Source organism: Leucopleurus acutus, assembly GCF_964270905.1.
Source record: "Leucopleurus acutus genome assembly, chromosome: 1".
Classification (NCBI taxonomy): domain Eukaryota; kingdom Metazoa; phylum Chordata; class Mammalia; order Artiodactyla; family Delphinidae; genus Leucopleurus; species Leucopleurus acutus.
Window position 1 is genome coordinate 192,866,861 of NC_139142.1, and position 15,827 is coordinate 192,882,687.

Sequence of the window (15,827 nt, forward strand, 5' to 3'; positions counted from 1 at the left end):
TGAATTTTTCTTTTTCAGCATTAACTCTCACAAATCCTTCTCAAAATCTTGTGAAGTAGATCAATTTCCTTTCTAATTTGAATAAACCTACAGTCCTCAAAAATGATACTGATGTTTACTAAGATTCAACATTTAAAAGAAAAGCTTTCAATAATACATACTTTATGGCTAATTTTATATTGAAAATCAAATGTCCTTGGATTTTTCTAGGTCCTCTGATATAAATGTGGCATAGTGGAAAATTATATTTAGAAGATTACTTTTGACAGTTCAAGAAACTGGCCAGTTAGACCAAATTATCAACCTATAACTTGGATACAGATTTGTCTGTGGAACAAAGCCAGAAGGAATTCCCTTTGCTGGTTTGCCCCTTGGGATAGCTGGGTGTGGTTTATTTTCTTCTCTGACTGGAACAAAGATATGCAGGAAAATCTTCTTTTACAACTAAAATTCCTTGTTTTTACAAACAAGCTTAAGGAGGAAAAAAAAAAAAAGCAGCAGATCAAGCCTGGCTTAATTGTTTGCTTATACTGGTGCATATACTGGGTTTTTTCCAGATTAACAAAACTAAAGCCACAGGGAAGATGTATGCAGTCGTATATTTAAGCTACTGGCTCTCACACAGTATAATGGCTGAAAGTATATAAAAAATATGAAGGCGGAAGAAAAACAGTAAGCAGTTATGAGACATAACAAGTTTTCTTATTCTTTATTAGTTTAAAGGAAGCTGGAACCCGATAACAATACACCACACACGGTTCAGAACCAAACAAAGGCTGCTTAGTTATTTATTTTGCATTTGCTCCTTTTAGGAAGTGAGAAAAAACAGCTCTATTGGCACTCAAGTTTATTTTCTATTAAAATCCCCATAAATTAGAAAACCTCTCATAAAACAGTGGAAATGGAAAAAAAATGTTTTTCAGAAAAAACTTGAAGTATCCTAGTTTTCTATAGCGCGCTGGGTCACGTGATCAGTCTCATAAGGCCACTTAAAAACATAATTCAACCTCTGTATTCTTCTTTAGGATAATACATAATAGTGTCTTGCCCTCTGATGGAAATACATGAAAAATTTATACTTGCTCAGTTTTGAGCACTGAAAACACTTCTCCCTCACCCCCGATTTGCTGTTTCTCATGTCCTGCATGAATAAAAGGATGCCGCTTAGAAACCAGGGCCTTGCTGCCATTGTATTTTTTCTAATTAAAATTCAGAGTATTAAACACAGTTGAGTACATCCAAGCATACATGACATACCGTTATCACATACCGGAAGCTCCAATCAAGAGCCCTGGGCGAAGCCCATTTCATAACATCATTAAGATTCATTGTACGCTGCTGTTCAGAAAGACTTTGTCAAAGCAGATAATAATGGCCTGTCAGAAGTGCGCAAACAGAAATTTATATTAAATTGTCCTTTCCCTCCTTTATTAGGATGGGAATCTACTTGCAGTTCCAGTACATGGGCTCAGAGGTTCAATAAAAAGGCTTCCAGGTTTTAAGATTGCAAAATATTACCAAAGTAAAGTATTTAAAAAAAAAAAAAGTTAAGTGAAAAATATTTGAGTAACTAGGTGGCGGTATAGTAATCAAGCATAACGACTTTATCAGAACAAAAGAAGGTGTATCTCAGGGGTGTGAAGGCAGTTTGAGTCGCAAGGCAGAGTGTTTAATTTGGAACAAGTCGAATAAAAGAATTGCTTTCTTTTCCTTGAGAACCTTTGGGACTCTTCATGTTATGTTATAATCTCAGAAAAGAAAGCTCGCTCATTAAAATTTTTTTTTCCTTTTAAATCCTGCTGAGTGAACATGCCTGGGAGACAAACTTTACATGATGGCTTCCTGAGTGTAGTCGTAAGTAGGGTGTTATCTGTAGATTCGATGGTGAAAATTACTTCTTTAGACTCGATACTTTTCTTTGCCGTGTTCATTGATCACACATATGTGCTGAAACAATAAAGGATTTAAATGCATCAGCCTCTTAACAAAATATAATAAGTCCCCTACATATGAACGAGTTCCATTCCGAGTGCGTTCGTAAGTCCAATTTGTCCATAAGTCCAACAAAGTTAGCCTAGGTACCCAACTAACACAATCGGCTATATAGTACTGTACTGTGGTAGGTTTATAATATGTTTGCATCTTGACTTTCCTTTGACCCTTTTTGGGTAGCAAGAAATGTGTCAGAAATATTTTGATGGCAAGCAACAGAAATGGTGTTGGGTGAACGTAAGCAAAAGGGGGGGTGTTATCAGTAGGGTACTGGGGTAGCTCACAAAGGTAGAGGAAGAGCAGAGCAATGAAGCAACTGGAAGGCAGGAACTGGGGTAGCTCCAGACCTCAACCCACGGCTTAAGTCCAAAATCCCTTGGTCTCTGTGGCGTTTGGTTTAGGTTTCTAAATCCTAGGAGAGAGACACGAGACTGGTCCATTTTGGGTAAGATGTTTACCTCCAGATCATTCAGCAACGATAGGGTCATACACTTGGGGGTCCATGTCTACAAGTTAAAATGATTTCTCCCAAAGGGGGAATATTATGAGCTACATGCTGCTGTAATTGGAAACTTCTAGATTTCAAGCACTGACACTAAACAGTTCATTGAATACTGCCTGTTAGTATGGTTGAGAGGAGACACAGTCGATGACGATGGAGAAAAATCAGTAACAAGCTATCTTTCTGCTTTTAACTTCCTTCTTTCCTTCATACAAAATAGAGACAATCATAATTGCTTCCAACAACCTAATACCTACCTTGCTGGGCAGTGGTGGAAATTCACTGGGATTACGAATGCCAAGTGCCCAGAATATTCCTGACACAGAAGACACTCATTAAATGGCAGCCATCATTACGGCTATCTCAAAAATTTGTTAAATTGATGTCATTGTTAAGTTCTTGTGAGAAGGGGGCTAGGGGTTTGCATGCAAGACTTACGTTCAGATCTCTGAAGTATTCATTGTAATCTAAGGCATAACCCACCACAAATAAGTCTGGGATCTCAAATCCAGCATCTGAGCAGAGAGAGGGGGGAAAATAAAAGGAACACAATTTAAATAACATAAGTATAAAGCCACCATATGCTACTGTTGGCACTTAACCTATGACGACCTTCCATTAGGCAGAAGTAAGTGAGAAAAGTGACAGACAATGCATAGGATGAGCCCAGTAGGACCTGGACCAGAGTGACTCTACTCAGGGAGACAGGATGACCAGCAAACAGACAGTGAAAAATGACTGCACTTCCGGTAGACAGAGCTGAGCAAGGGCTCAGGCAGCCCCGTGGATATCAAGAAGTGTGCATGCGTCAGGCATGCAGCCCTGCTGTTCCAAAGCAAGCAGCATCCAATGATATCATGCCAAAGGAAACACTGCAAAGCATGAAGTGCAGTTCAAAGGTATTGGAAGGTATTCCAATGCTGTAATACATGAATAGGGGCACAGGCTGTTGCAATAGGAAGCCATCCTCCCACGGCACTCAGCGGCCTCGGCTGGATAAAGGGCTGGAAAGCAAAACCCGGGAGACAAGATGAGAGGAAAAGGGACTGTTCAGCCTGAGGAAGACAATGCTAAGGGTTACTCTAATGCTAGTCTTTGAGTCCATAATGCACATGATAGTAATTAGCTTTCTGTCTCCACTGAGGGCAGGATGGGAGTAAATGGATTTAAATGCAGTAGGAGATACTTAGGTTAAACAAAGGATGAATATATTGAAAGAAAGATGATTTTTATTGAAAAGAATTCTTAAGGAACATACAATAGCTCTTCTTCTTTAGGTCTTGAAATTATAGCCCAATGATTTTTCAAATTCTTTCCAGTATTGGGGAACCTTATGTTTATTACGGTATTGCAAACGAGAGATGTACTTGCTTACTTTTATGAAACAGTACTTTGGCATAGCCAGTGGACTTACAGCCCAGAGAAATGTATCTCCATCATTGACCATTCACCATCATTCTGGTCCTTCTGACCAAGGATGCTTCCACATGGAGAAACCAACTGGTTCTTGCTCGCAGAAAGTGCTAGAGGTGAGGAACTTATTTTTCTAAGGATTCCATTATGTGTCACTGTTAGGAAGCCTATTTGATCCCTCCAAACTGTAGGTTTCTTGAGAAAAAATAATCAAAGAGAAGAAGCAGAGCAGAAGAAAAGATGTCAGAGGATATAAAAGGTGTCATTGAGCATAAAGGAAAAAGTCAATTACGAGAAAGGACCAAAAGGTACAAAGCCTCAGAAACCCAGGAAGAAAGAGAGCACAGAGATTCTGAGCTAACTAAAAGCATATTAGCAAATCCCAGGAATCCCTGGTTGTAAGGATGATGATGACTTTACAGCGTGCAATGCAATCCTTAAAACAGGCGTGGCAACTCAGACTGGGAAAAGTCAACTCAGAAGGCCAAATCTTCTGAGTAAAAGAACGTTGCGGCTTCCCTGGTGGCTCAGTGGTTAAGAATTCGCCTGCCAATGCAGGGGACATGGGTTCAAGCCCTGGTCCAGGAAGATTCCACATGCCGCGGAGCAACTAAGCCCATGTGCCACAACTACTGAGCCTGCGCTCTAGAGCCCGCGAGCCACAACTACTGAGCCCACATGCTGCAACTACTGAAGCCCGCGTGCCTAGAGCCTGTGCTCCACAACAAGAGAAGCCACCGTGATGAGAAGCCTGCACACAGCAACGAAGAGTAGACCCCGCTCACCGCAACTAGAGAAAGCCGGCACAGCAACAAAGACCCAATGCAGCCATAAAGAAAAAAAAAGAACTTTGGATCAGGGACTTCCCTGGTGGCGCAGTGGTTAAGAATCTGCCTGCCAATGCAGGGGACACAGGTTCGAGCCCTGGTCTGGGAAGATCCCACATGCCACAGAGCAACTAAGCCCGTGCGCCACAACTGCTGAGCCTGTGCTCTAGAGCCCACAAGCCACAACTACTGAAGCCCGTGCCCCTACAGCCCATGCTCCACAACAAGAGAAGCCACCACAATGAGAAGCCCGCACACTGCAATGAAGACTAGCCCCCGCTCGCTGCAACTAGAGAAACCCCATGTGCAGCAACGAAGACCCAACGCAACCAAAAATAAATAAATAAAAATTAATTAAAAAAAAAAAAAAGAAGAACACTGGATCAGTAGGACAGGAGAACATCCAGGAATCAGAGTGACCTACCTCTAGCTGGTAAATGGCTGCAGTTCCTACCCTTATATTTGCAGGGCAAGAGTAAAAGCCATGATTGCAACCAGACTGCCTGGGTTCAATACTGACTCTACACTTATAGCTTTGTGACCTTGGCAAACTCTTTAACATGGTTGTGTTCAATTTCCTCATCTGTAAAATGGGCACAGCAATAGCACTTACTTTAGAGGAATGTTGCAAGGATTAAATGTGTTAATCTCTGTGTAGCCCTTAGAACAGAGTCAGACACATCATAATCTCTTACTATGTCTGTGAGAATCTTTCTGTTTTGCAAATAAATTCATTTGCATCTTTTTTTTTTTAGATTCCACATATAAGCGATGTCATATGATATTTGTCTTTGTCTGGCTTACTTCACTCAGTATGATGATCTCTAGGTCCATCATGTTGCTGCAAATGGCATTATTTCATTCTTTTTTATGGCTGAGTAATATTCCATTGTATGTATGTACCACATCTTCTTTATCCATTCATCTGTCGATGGACATTTAGGTTGCTTCCATGTCTTGGCTATTGTAAATAGTGCTGCATGTACATTTTCAAATTATTGGAATATTTCAAATATTTCAAATATTTTGAAATTATTTCAAAATATTTTCAAATTATAGTTTTCTCTGGATGTATGCCCAAGAGCGGGATTGCAGGATCATATGGTAACTCAAACTCACAGACATAGAAAACAAACTTATGGTTACCAAAAGGGAAAGGGGAGGGGAGAGATGAATTAGGAGGTTGGGATTAACAGATACACACTACTATATATAAAAGAGAGACCCAACAAGGACCTACTGTATAGCACAGGGAACTATACTCAATACTTCATAATAACCCCTATAAGGAAAAAGAATCTAAAAAAGAATATATATATATATACACACACACACACACATATATATGTATAACTGAATCACTGTGCTGTACACCTGAAACTAAGACATTGTAAATCAACTATACTTCAATTTTTTTAAAATTTTAAAAATTAAAAAAATAAATCTCTTACTACTGTTAGCTGCTGTTATTTTATTAGTGCTGTTGCTGTGACTGACACAAGACATTTGTAACTAGTTGGATATGTCCGAAGTGCATGTCTTTCAACTTCAGTTGAAATCTTCTCTATACAGTATCTTACGTTATTTCCTTAGAAGATTTCTGTTTATTAACCTTGCTGGACCTTAACTCTATCCAGATTACATTCCCCAAGCCAATATCTGGACAGGGACATGCTATTGGGTCTATCTGGCCAGAACTGACATTGTCTAGATTTAATACACCCCGCCTAGGAATGAAACTTGTTTTTAGAATAAAGAATCACTGGTTCAGTGTCACTGGCACATCACCCATCCATAGTGTGCTTCTCGTGCTTATGTTTGTTCAGCTTGCTGATGAGAACTGCAGCCAAATTATCCCAGAGGCTTGAGTGCAAATGTAAGTCATAAAACTCAAGCTGAAGTCTGCCTATGCAAGTGAAAAAAATATCGCCTCTAGTGTTAGAATAATAAATAATCAAGCAGCTTGTTTATCCTCTCTGGCATCAGAACTATTCGTATCCTGGGGAGGAGGGAGGAAAGTGCCTTAGATGAGCAAAGTCCTTCAGAACATGTGTCTGAACTCAAGTGTGAAGATGGTATCTAGAGATATTTGCTCTGTTAAGTCTCTGTGTTATTATACTTGTGTTTGCAGGTGGTGGAGCGGTGTCTCCTATTTCCCCTTCTGCACTAAAATTCAGGCCTGCTGAAGGTCAGCGCTGTGCGTTGTCCGCTCACAGCTCCTGGAGACAGCAGAACACCTCTCAACCTTCCCAGTGCCTCTCTGTGTCCAACTGGTGGGGACAGAGGCCAAGGCAGGAATCCTGTGCATCCAAGGCAGCCCAGGAGGGGGTCATGTCTCCCTCTACCCCCTGAAACCAATTTAGCTGAGTTCTTAGGAGTGAAGGTACTATGGAAAACCTAAAAATAAAAACTGTGTACACAACACAGTTCCTGGGAAAGATGCAAATTAGAAAATGAAAACCTCCGGTTGTAGAGGGTTCTATTGCTGGGGAGACCACAGACCATTTATGGGACCATCAAATCTTTATAGCTTCCGTTTCACAACAATGCCAACGAGGAAACCAAAGATTCTGAAATACAAAACACCACCACCAGCCAACAAAAACCCAAAAAACACTTACAGTCAGGTCTAAAGCCATCACTTCTAGGTGTTCTCTTCACCAACAAACTACCATTAAAAGAGAAAAAAAAAAAGCTTCAGTGATCCAGATGAAATGTTTGTGAATTACAAATAGAATTGAACATCATTAAAATATATATTTGAAACGTGCACTTTTTTCCCTCGGGCACATGGGGCATTAGCACAGCCCTCAAATTCCCTCCTGCGGCACCTCATCAGTGAGATTCTGGATAAAAGGAAGGGAGAGGGGCGCAGGCACTGGGGCTCTGCCAGCTGCTCCTGGAAACAACTAACAGAGGCATCGGAAAGAGGGGCTCAGACACACAGCAAAGCATGTCCTCTTCCCTTTCCTCTCTCTCAGGCTAGCGGTCAAATGGGCTGTTTGTTCAGTATGGTCAAACCACAACACTCCAGGGCAAAGGGTCAGTGGTTTGGAATTGACTGCACTCATTGGAAACAGCTTCCTGTGTTAGCATCCCTCTCGTGCTGGCCTGGAAAGACAGAAACAGCGATGATGTGAACGTGGCACTCACCTGGCTACCTTAATCCTGTTGGGCTTGTATTTCTCTATGCTACCGAGCAATGCTTTCATGGTCCTCCCGGTTCCGACAACATCCTTTGCAAAGAGGACAGACAAATTCAACCAAACGCCTTTGGGCTGCATTAAAAGGCATTTCATCCAGACAGATGATTCTAGTCCTTATTAATAATGCATCATAATTAGGACTGCCATCAAATTAGAGTAAAAGTAGGAGGCAGAGCCGGTTATATGTTTTAGACAGGTGCTTCTTTCTGGAAGCTGGGTTTGGGGGGGGATATATTGGTGACTATTTCCTCCTAGAATCCTTGAGCTGTGTTGAAAGGCTAAGTTCAGCCTCTGGAAAGCACGTGGGGCTCTTTTATTGAGTGCATTTGGATTCGTGCACGTGCATTCAAGGACTAAATTTGGCCCTGAGGTTATGTAACACAACACAGGATGCATGAATTTTCATGGACTTGGGATGTACATCTGAATACGCCGAATGGATAAATGCCTCCCCCCTTGCTCTCCTCACTTAATAGGAGATTCTATGGCTGGGAAGTGAGATGTGTCTGGACAGCAGCTGGTGACAGCCTGTGAGTTCTGAGGGTGCGAGGCTGCCGTGAGCTGAGGCTCATCCCTGCTGATGAGCTGCTGCATAATTAGAGTAGAATGGGCAGCCGAAATGGATTGTCCGTGGGACAGAAATCAGCTGTCAGGAGCTGATTATCAAAACAACGGGTCTGAATTTAGCCAGGGTTGGGCAATGCATTTGGCTAGAGGGTCTACTTCATGGGTTATGTCTGAGGCAGAACTGCAGATACATGTGGCACACTCAGGCAATTGTAACCAAAGCTTGAAAACAGCTTCCCTGAGTTTTTGCCAGCTGATAAGACAGGCCTGCTGGGCTCCAGGACCCGTTCTTTCTTTCTTCTTTTTATTTTTTAAACAGAAAAACAAATTAAATTAAATTATAGAGTTCCCCTGGATAGCACATTTTTAGATTAATTCTATTTATGATTTGGATGCCAAAGGGAGAATTATTCCAAGTCATTAGAGGACATTAGCAAGAACACTGAATTAAGGGTGAAGAGAATTCTAACCTTCGTTTTACTATTAAAAATTTTTGGTTCTGTGGGCTAGTTTTCTCTTCTGTGAAAATATCTGATTCACAAATAGGTATAAGAACCAATTTAGACATGGGTAGCATTAGATATAAAACTGGATAAAGTACCATGCAACTATTATTGTAAAGCTTCCATTCTCAGTTATTTCAAGCCAGTGATTCCAGTTGACTCCTATTCTGTAAATTTGAAGAGCCCTAAACACAGTGGGAATTCAATAAATCCTTGGCCAGTTTGATAACAGGTTCTATATTTCGAAACTCACCATTGGATTCTTTCAGCTTCCAAGTATGGATAAAGAAAAGTCAGCTTACCTCGACAATGAGGACATTCTGAAATAAAAAAACAAGGCAAAACAAAAAACACAACTATTTAGAATATGAGGCAAATCTGGCTCATAAGATAAACACAGTTTGCTGAGAGTCAGAATTTCACAATCAGCTTAGCTGGTCCTCCGCCGTCCATCTAACCCAAATGTTTGGAGGTAATCTAGGCTTCCAGATTCATTTTAACAGTCTTTCTGGAATTACTGAGTGCTGCAATATTGGTGTCTGTACAGGTACAGTCTTTTTATTCATTAAATCCATTAAAGAATCTTAATTTTATCATTAAAATATAAGATTATTTTGTCATTTTTAAAATAGGTCATGCCCACGGTATCCCCTGTAGATCACACTGACAGAGAAGTCCCCTTGGTATCCTGAACACATTTGCTATATTCTTAACCATCAAGCCATCACAACTAGTTAGGGTGTGCATTTTTAGTTTGATTGAGGCTTATCAACCATGCCTATTAACCAACCAGAATACTGGGAGAATACTTGGTTAATTTAATGTCCTAGTTCACAATCTCTTTTTGTTTCAATCTTATAATGAAAACGCTGTTTAAACTGTTAGTCTGCATTCTTGCCTAATTAAATAAAGTGCACTGCACGTAATTAAATCTGTTTTTTTGAAAGCTCAGAGCCTTGCAAAACAAGAGTCATCCTTGAAGTGATTAGTTTCAACTACAAGATATAGTGGTGGCTGGGAAGTGGGATGTGTATAGGCACAAATGCAGAGATATAGTGTCAAAATTAATTAAATACAATTAAAAAATCAAGGTAATGCATACACATGATGAAAGTCAAATAGAAAAGTCTAAAGATCTTCTAGATGTTGATGCGTTTCTAACTTTTAACAGTATTTAAAAATGCTTATGTATTTTATATTAAAGTTATCATGACATTGCACATTACGCATCGCCTAAGTATTAGCACCTCTAACAAAAATGGCAATAATTTATTTCTTTTTTCATTTTTTCCATTTGATCGAGATATAATTGACATACTCCACTATGTTAGTTTAAGGTGTACAGCACGGTGGTTTGACTTAGATATACTGTGAAATGATTACCGCAATAAATTTAGTCAGCAGCCGTCCTCTCACGTAGATACAATACAAACAAAAAGCAAAAGAAGCAAAACCATCTTTTCTTTGTGATGAGGAGTCTTAGGGTTTATTCTTTTAATAACTTTTACATATATCGCTCAGTAGTGTTAACTAGAGCTACCATGCTGTATGCTACGTCTCTAGACTTATCTGACTTACAGCTGGAAGTTCGTGATCTTTGACCGGCTTCCCCGGGCCCACACCCTGCCTCTGGTAACCACAGATCTGACCTTTCTTCCTGTGAGTTTGGCTTTTGTTTTGTTTTATTTTGTTTTAGATTCCACATATAGGTAAGATGACACAGTATTTGTTTTTCTCTGTCCAACCTATTTCACTTAGCGTAACGTCTTCAAGGTCCATCCACGTTGTTGAAAATGGCAGGATTTCCTTCGTTTTTTTTTAATGGCTTAGTAACATTCCACTGTATATGTATATCACACTTCTTTATTCGACAATAATTTCTTTTTTAAAAATCAATTATTTATTATTATTATTTTTAAATTATTTATTTTTGGCTGCATTGGGTCTTCGTTGCTGCGCGCGGGCTTTCTCTAGTTGCGGCGAGCAGGGGCTACTCTTCATTGCCGTGCGCGGGCCTCTCATTGCGGTGGCTTCTCTTGTTGCAGAGCACGTGCTCTAGGCGCACGGGCTTCAGTAGTTGTGGCACGTGGACTCAGTAGTTGTGGCTCGTGGGCTCTAGAGCGCAGGCTCAGTAGTTGTGGTGCATGGGCTTAGTTGCTCCGCGGCATGTGGGATCTTCCCGGACTAGGGCTCGAACCCGTGTCCCCTGCATTGGCAGGCGGATTCTTAACCACTGCACCACCAGGGAAGCCCCTCAACAATAATTTCTTAATATCATATAAACCTAGTACATATTTAAATTTTCCCAGTTGTTCTTCAGATGGCTTTTGTTTTAGTCGGTTTGTCTAATCTAAGACCTAATCTAAGACCGTGCACTGGATCTTTAATCTCTTTTAATTTAGAATAGTCTGTAGCAATACAAAGGACTTTCTGAGTTCTGCAGAGTACTGAAAAACTAAATTATTTAGCAGGCTCCTAAATGATGGGCATGGGAATACGAGTATAGAAAAACCACCTGCTCTTGAAAGGGAACTATGCAGAAAACTGGAGTTCTTTAGTGAGTTCTACAGAGCAGTCATTGCATATATATTTATTTTCCTTTAGAGAACATCAACAGTGTTTTCAAACTCTTTCATTAGTGGTATATGGATTGACTCCTGGATTTTTAGTGGCCTGCCTGTTGTGTGAAAAGCTCACCTCCAAATGCAGCAATGCTTTTAGTACCTTTGGAAGATTGACTCTGCCTTGCAAAACCCTCCTTGAGTAGAGAGAAAGTGACTACCCCAACTTTGGAAGCATTTTCAGTATTGTCCAAGAGAACTAATCTCTTTATACTTTAATGGACCAAGATTAGCTCCACAAGCTAAGAGACAACGACTAACTCATCTTTATATGATCAGCATGTAACATGGAGACTGGTATGTAGTCGGGGCTCAGAAAACTGCCCGTGGAACAAATCAACAATTCCGACCTTCTTTCTTTCTCTAGTTCATTATACTTTTGACACATCCCCTCCATTTTTCTCCTTAAAGATGTATAATTCCTCCTTAACTGAGCTATTATTAATGTCTCTTGCTTTTAATTTTCCTTTAAGAAATGTTCTAAAATCCCTATTTTCTTGACTGGGCAACCTTGGGAATTTTCCAGAACATACTGTGCCTCCCTTAAACACTTCCAATCTGCTAACTCCAATCACTGAATCTGAGATGTTCACCAGCCCCCATCTTAGTCATCTCATCACACCGAGCTCACTTCCTCCCAGAAAGCCAGTAAAATCTGTAGCTTGGGAACCGCAGGCAAAAATCCTATGGGGACCCTCCAGAGTGTGTCCTTTCTTTGCTATTGCATGATCCTGATCGAAGCTAATCCCGTCGGGTTTCCTAAAGAAAAAGAAAGGAAGGAAGAAAGAGAAGAAGAAAAGAAAGAAGGAAAGAGTTATGCAAATCTAAATGGTTTTCTTAAATAGGTTATTCCTTTCAGTCTTTCAAAATGCAAAATGATCAGCACCCCACGGTCTAATCCGCAGCAATGTATTTTTGCGGCTGTGGTCACACCCAGCAGAGGGATGATGGCAGGAGTGATGGTGAGCTGAGCGTGGATGCTGAGTGTGCGCAGGAGTGTGAATATAAACCCCGTGGAGAAAGGCATGCAGTCCAGCGTTTCACTTTATGTGATAATTCACAGAATTGCCAGAATCATCAGTCGGTGGGCATTTCCGTTATTGTTCTCAGCCTAGTCAGATGCAATTTAAAAGGAATGATTTAAACAGTTAAGGCAGCCAAGGAGGAAACGCTGGCAGGTTCCGATGCTTCACTCTGGCATTTGGTTAGAAACTTATTCGGGGTGGGGTGGCGCGTCTCCTGAAATCTTGCACTTAACCTACACATCTGTGTTTTTCCATTGCTGGATTTGCGCCTGTTTCCATGCGTTTGGTTTTATTCCATCCTTTCAGAGATTTCTCTTGAACATGAATAAAATCGTCTTGCTTTGATGGATACACACATTTTATGAAGTGCCAGGATTAAATCAACTTTGAAAAAAATCAGCCAGAGAGCACATTGTGCAGACAGCTTAAACACACCAAGTGAAATGCTTTTAATGCTGTGAGCTGAAGGGGCCACTGAACTGAATCATTGAGGGCTCCCTGTATTCAACTGCCGTGACCTACTTAGAACCATGACGCAGCCAGCCTTTCTTGGGAGTTTTCTTCCTTTTGCTTTAAAAAAAAGAAAGGAGGAAGGGAGGGAGGGAGGGAGGGAGGAAGGAAGGGAGGGAGGGAGGGAGGGAGGAGGGAAGGAGGGAGGGAGGGAGGAGGGAAGGAGGGAGGGAGGGAGGAAGGAGAGAGAAGGAAGGGAGGGAGGAAGGGAGGGAGGGAAGGAGGGAAGGAGGAAAGAAGGAAGGAAGGAAGGAAGGAAGGAAGAAAGGAAAGAAGGAAGGAGAGAGAAAGGAAGGAAGGGAGGGAGGGAGGAAGGAAGGGACGGAGGGAGGAAGGGACGGAGGGAGGAAGGAAGGAAGAAGAGGTAATAAAAGAAGCCAAGAAACAGAAAGGAGCACAGGGGCTGTCTAGAATCTCCCTTTCCTAAACTTTTTTTTTTTTTTTTTTTTGGCGGTACGCGGGCCTCTCACTGTTGTGGCCTCTCCCATTGCGGAGCACAGGCTCCGGACGCGCAGGCTCAGCAGCCATGGCTCGCGGGCCCAGCTGCTCCGCGGCATGTGGGATCTTCCCGGACCGGGGCACGAACCCGTGTCCCCTGCATCGGCAGGCGGACTCTCAACCACTGAGCCACCTGGGAAGCCCTCCCTTTCCTAAACATTTTAACTTGCACATCTATAGAGGACTTAAGAAGTTACATAGTACAGTTACGGGGTCTACAATGCATGGAAAATTATACAGGTGATTTTTCCATGTTTTTAGAAGTCCTTCTATAAACAAATTTGATTTTAAAAAATCCTTTCTAACCCTCCCTCTTTCAGGAATCACTGAGCTCCTTCCTGCGCCTTTGGAGAGGGCTGTTCCTTCTGTTTCACCCCCTACTTCGTTCCTGTAGTTCAAGCGCTCCAATCAGTCAATCAATCAAGGGAACAATCAAGTGGTCTCCTAACTGGTTTCTCTGCCTGGAGTCTCTCCCTTCTTTCAGTTAATTCCACCCTCCCGTCAGGTGCATTTTCCCCAAAACACAGCTTCATGATGTCACCACGGCTCAGCAACTTTTGCGGCCCTTTGCTTTTCCGAGCAAGTTACACTAGTTATTCAACATATTCTATAAACCAAATTCAGTCGACATTTTCAGTTTTTCAAATTATCGTTTTCCTATCTTTGACTAATTTCCTTCAGTCACACTGGGCCACTCCTGTCCTCTGGCTCCGCTATTCCCTCCCCTTCCTCCCCCTTTCCACATGCTAATCTCTCTCCCTCTTCAGTGCTATTCCCAGACGTTCTGGTCCCAAGTAAAACCTCACCCTCTTCTCTCTAAACCTCACCCTCTTCTCTCTAAGACGATCACAGTCCTAAGGAATCATTCCTTCTTTGGATTTCTTTAAGCTCAAGGAAACAGTCTTGTGTGGAAAGAACCCCTAAAGTTCTTCTCTGGGTACCGAGCATTAAAAAAGAGAAGGCCTGAATAAGTTCATGGCAGAGTAATAATATAATGATAAGTATAACTTCAGTGTAAATTTGTTGATTGAGAAATTGTGATTACTCTATGAGAAGGGATAAGTTAGCTGATGGCTTGTAACAACACTTGCAACGCAGATATTCACCCAAAGCATCTTCCATCCCAGGCAGATACTTATTGCAGTTTCAGACTTTCTTCTACCACCATTAATAAAAGGACCCACTCACTGTTGGGTGCCTTTTCCTTTTAAGTTTTTTCCCCAGCTGGTGTACATTCTGCATGATGGAAACACTCTGAAGGGCCTCTGAATTTTCTTTTTCTTTTTCTTTTTTCAGCCACTCTGCCTGGCCTGCGGGATCTTAGTTCCCTGACCAGGGATCCAACCTGCGCCCCCTGCATGGGAAACACGGAGTCTTAACCATTGGACCACCAGGGAAATCCCTGAAATTTATTTTTAAAGTTCTCTCAAACTCTTAATGGATAGCCTTTTCTGAAAGGCTGAAGAAGGGATGAGCAGAGCAGGCCATATGAATGCCTTTATCCTTTTAAGGAAAAGGAAATTCCAAAGGTTAAGTGAAATTTTTTTCATCCTCCACTCTCAGGTGTGTAGCACTCACCAACTCCGTCTAGCCTGGACTCCCGTGGAACACTGAAGCCCTTCTGCTTCTACAGAGAGAATGTCCCCTCACTCGACATCACTCATCCAGTTCCCAACCAAACCAGCTGGTTCATCGTCCTTCCGTGTGACCAGGTGGGCTTCTATTTACCCTTTCCTTCTGCCATGTCCGCCCGTTCCCAAACTTAACTGAAGAGGTCTTTCTGATTTCTATCTAAGAGAAAGAGGAGCCTGCACTCACTCGATCACCAAATACTTATTCTGACCTGTTGCAGACTAGGTACCATGCACAATGCTGGGATAGAATGGTCCCTGCCGCCATCGCACTGACATCCTGGTGGGGGAAATAGGCAAATAAAATAAATAAGCCCCAAATAAACACCGGAAATTATGGAAAAGGCTTCAGTGGAAACAGGGTGGGTATAGAGACTTAATGGAGAATGTGGGGCGGGGGGACGGCTAGAGGGGAAGAGTTTGTGCTCATTTCAGACAGAGAGTCGGGGAAGGCCTCCCTTACACGGGAGCCTTTAGGCTGAAATCTGATGGATAGGAGGAAAGTGGATTCCAGGTGGAGGCCACGGCTTGT

The 15,827-nt window shown here is 41.8% G+C and overlaps 1 protein-coding gene across 1 annotated transcript in view; it reads right to left on the bottom strand.

Moving 5' to 3' along the window:
• Window positions 1-599: 599 nt before the first annotated feature.
• The window catches only part of PRTFDC1 (phosphoribosyl transferase domain containing 1), a 91,744-nt gene continuing 76,516 nt past the window's right edge, over window positions 600-15,827 (bottom strand). The window contains exons 5-9 of the mRNA XM_082834191.1: window positions 9,313-9,330; window positions 7,888-7,970; window positions 7,356-7,402; window positions 2,933-3,009; window positions 600-1,947 (exon numbers count right to left, since the gene is read on the bottom strand). Of these exons, the coding sequence (XP_082690317.1) occupies window positions 1,900-1,947; window positions 2,933-3,009; window positions 7,356-7,402; window positions 7,888-7,970; window positions 9,313-9,330 (273 nt within the window). The 3' untranslated portion in view covers window positions 600-1,899. The remainder of the gene's footprint in view (window positions 1,948-2,932; window positions 3,010-7,355; window positions 7,403-7,887; window positions 7,971-9,312; window positions 9,331-15,827) is intronic.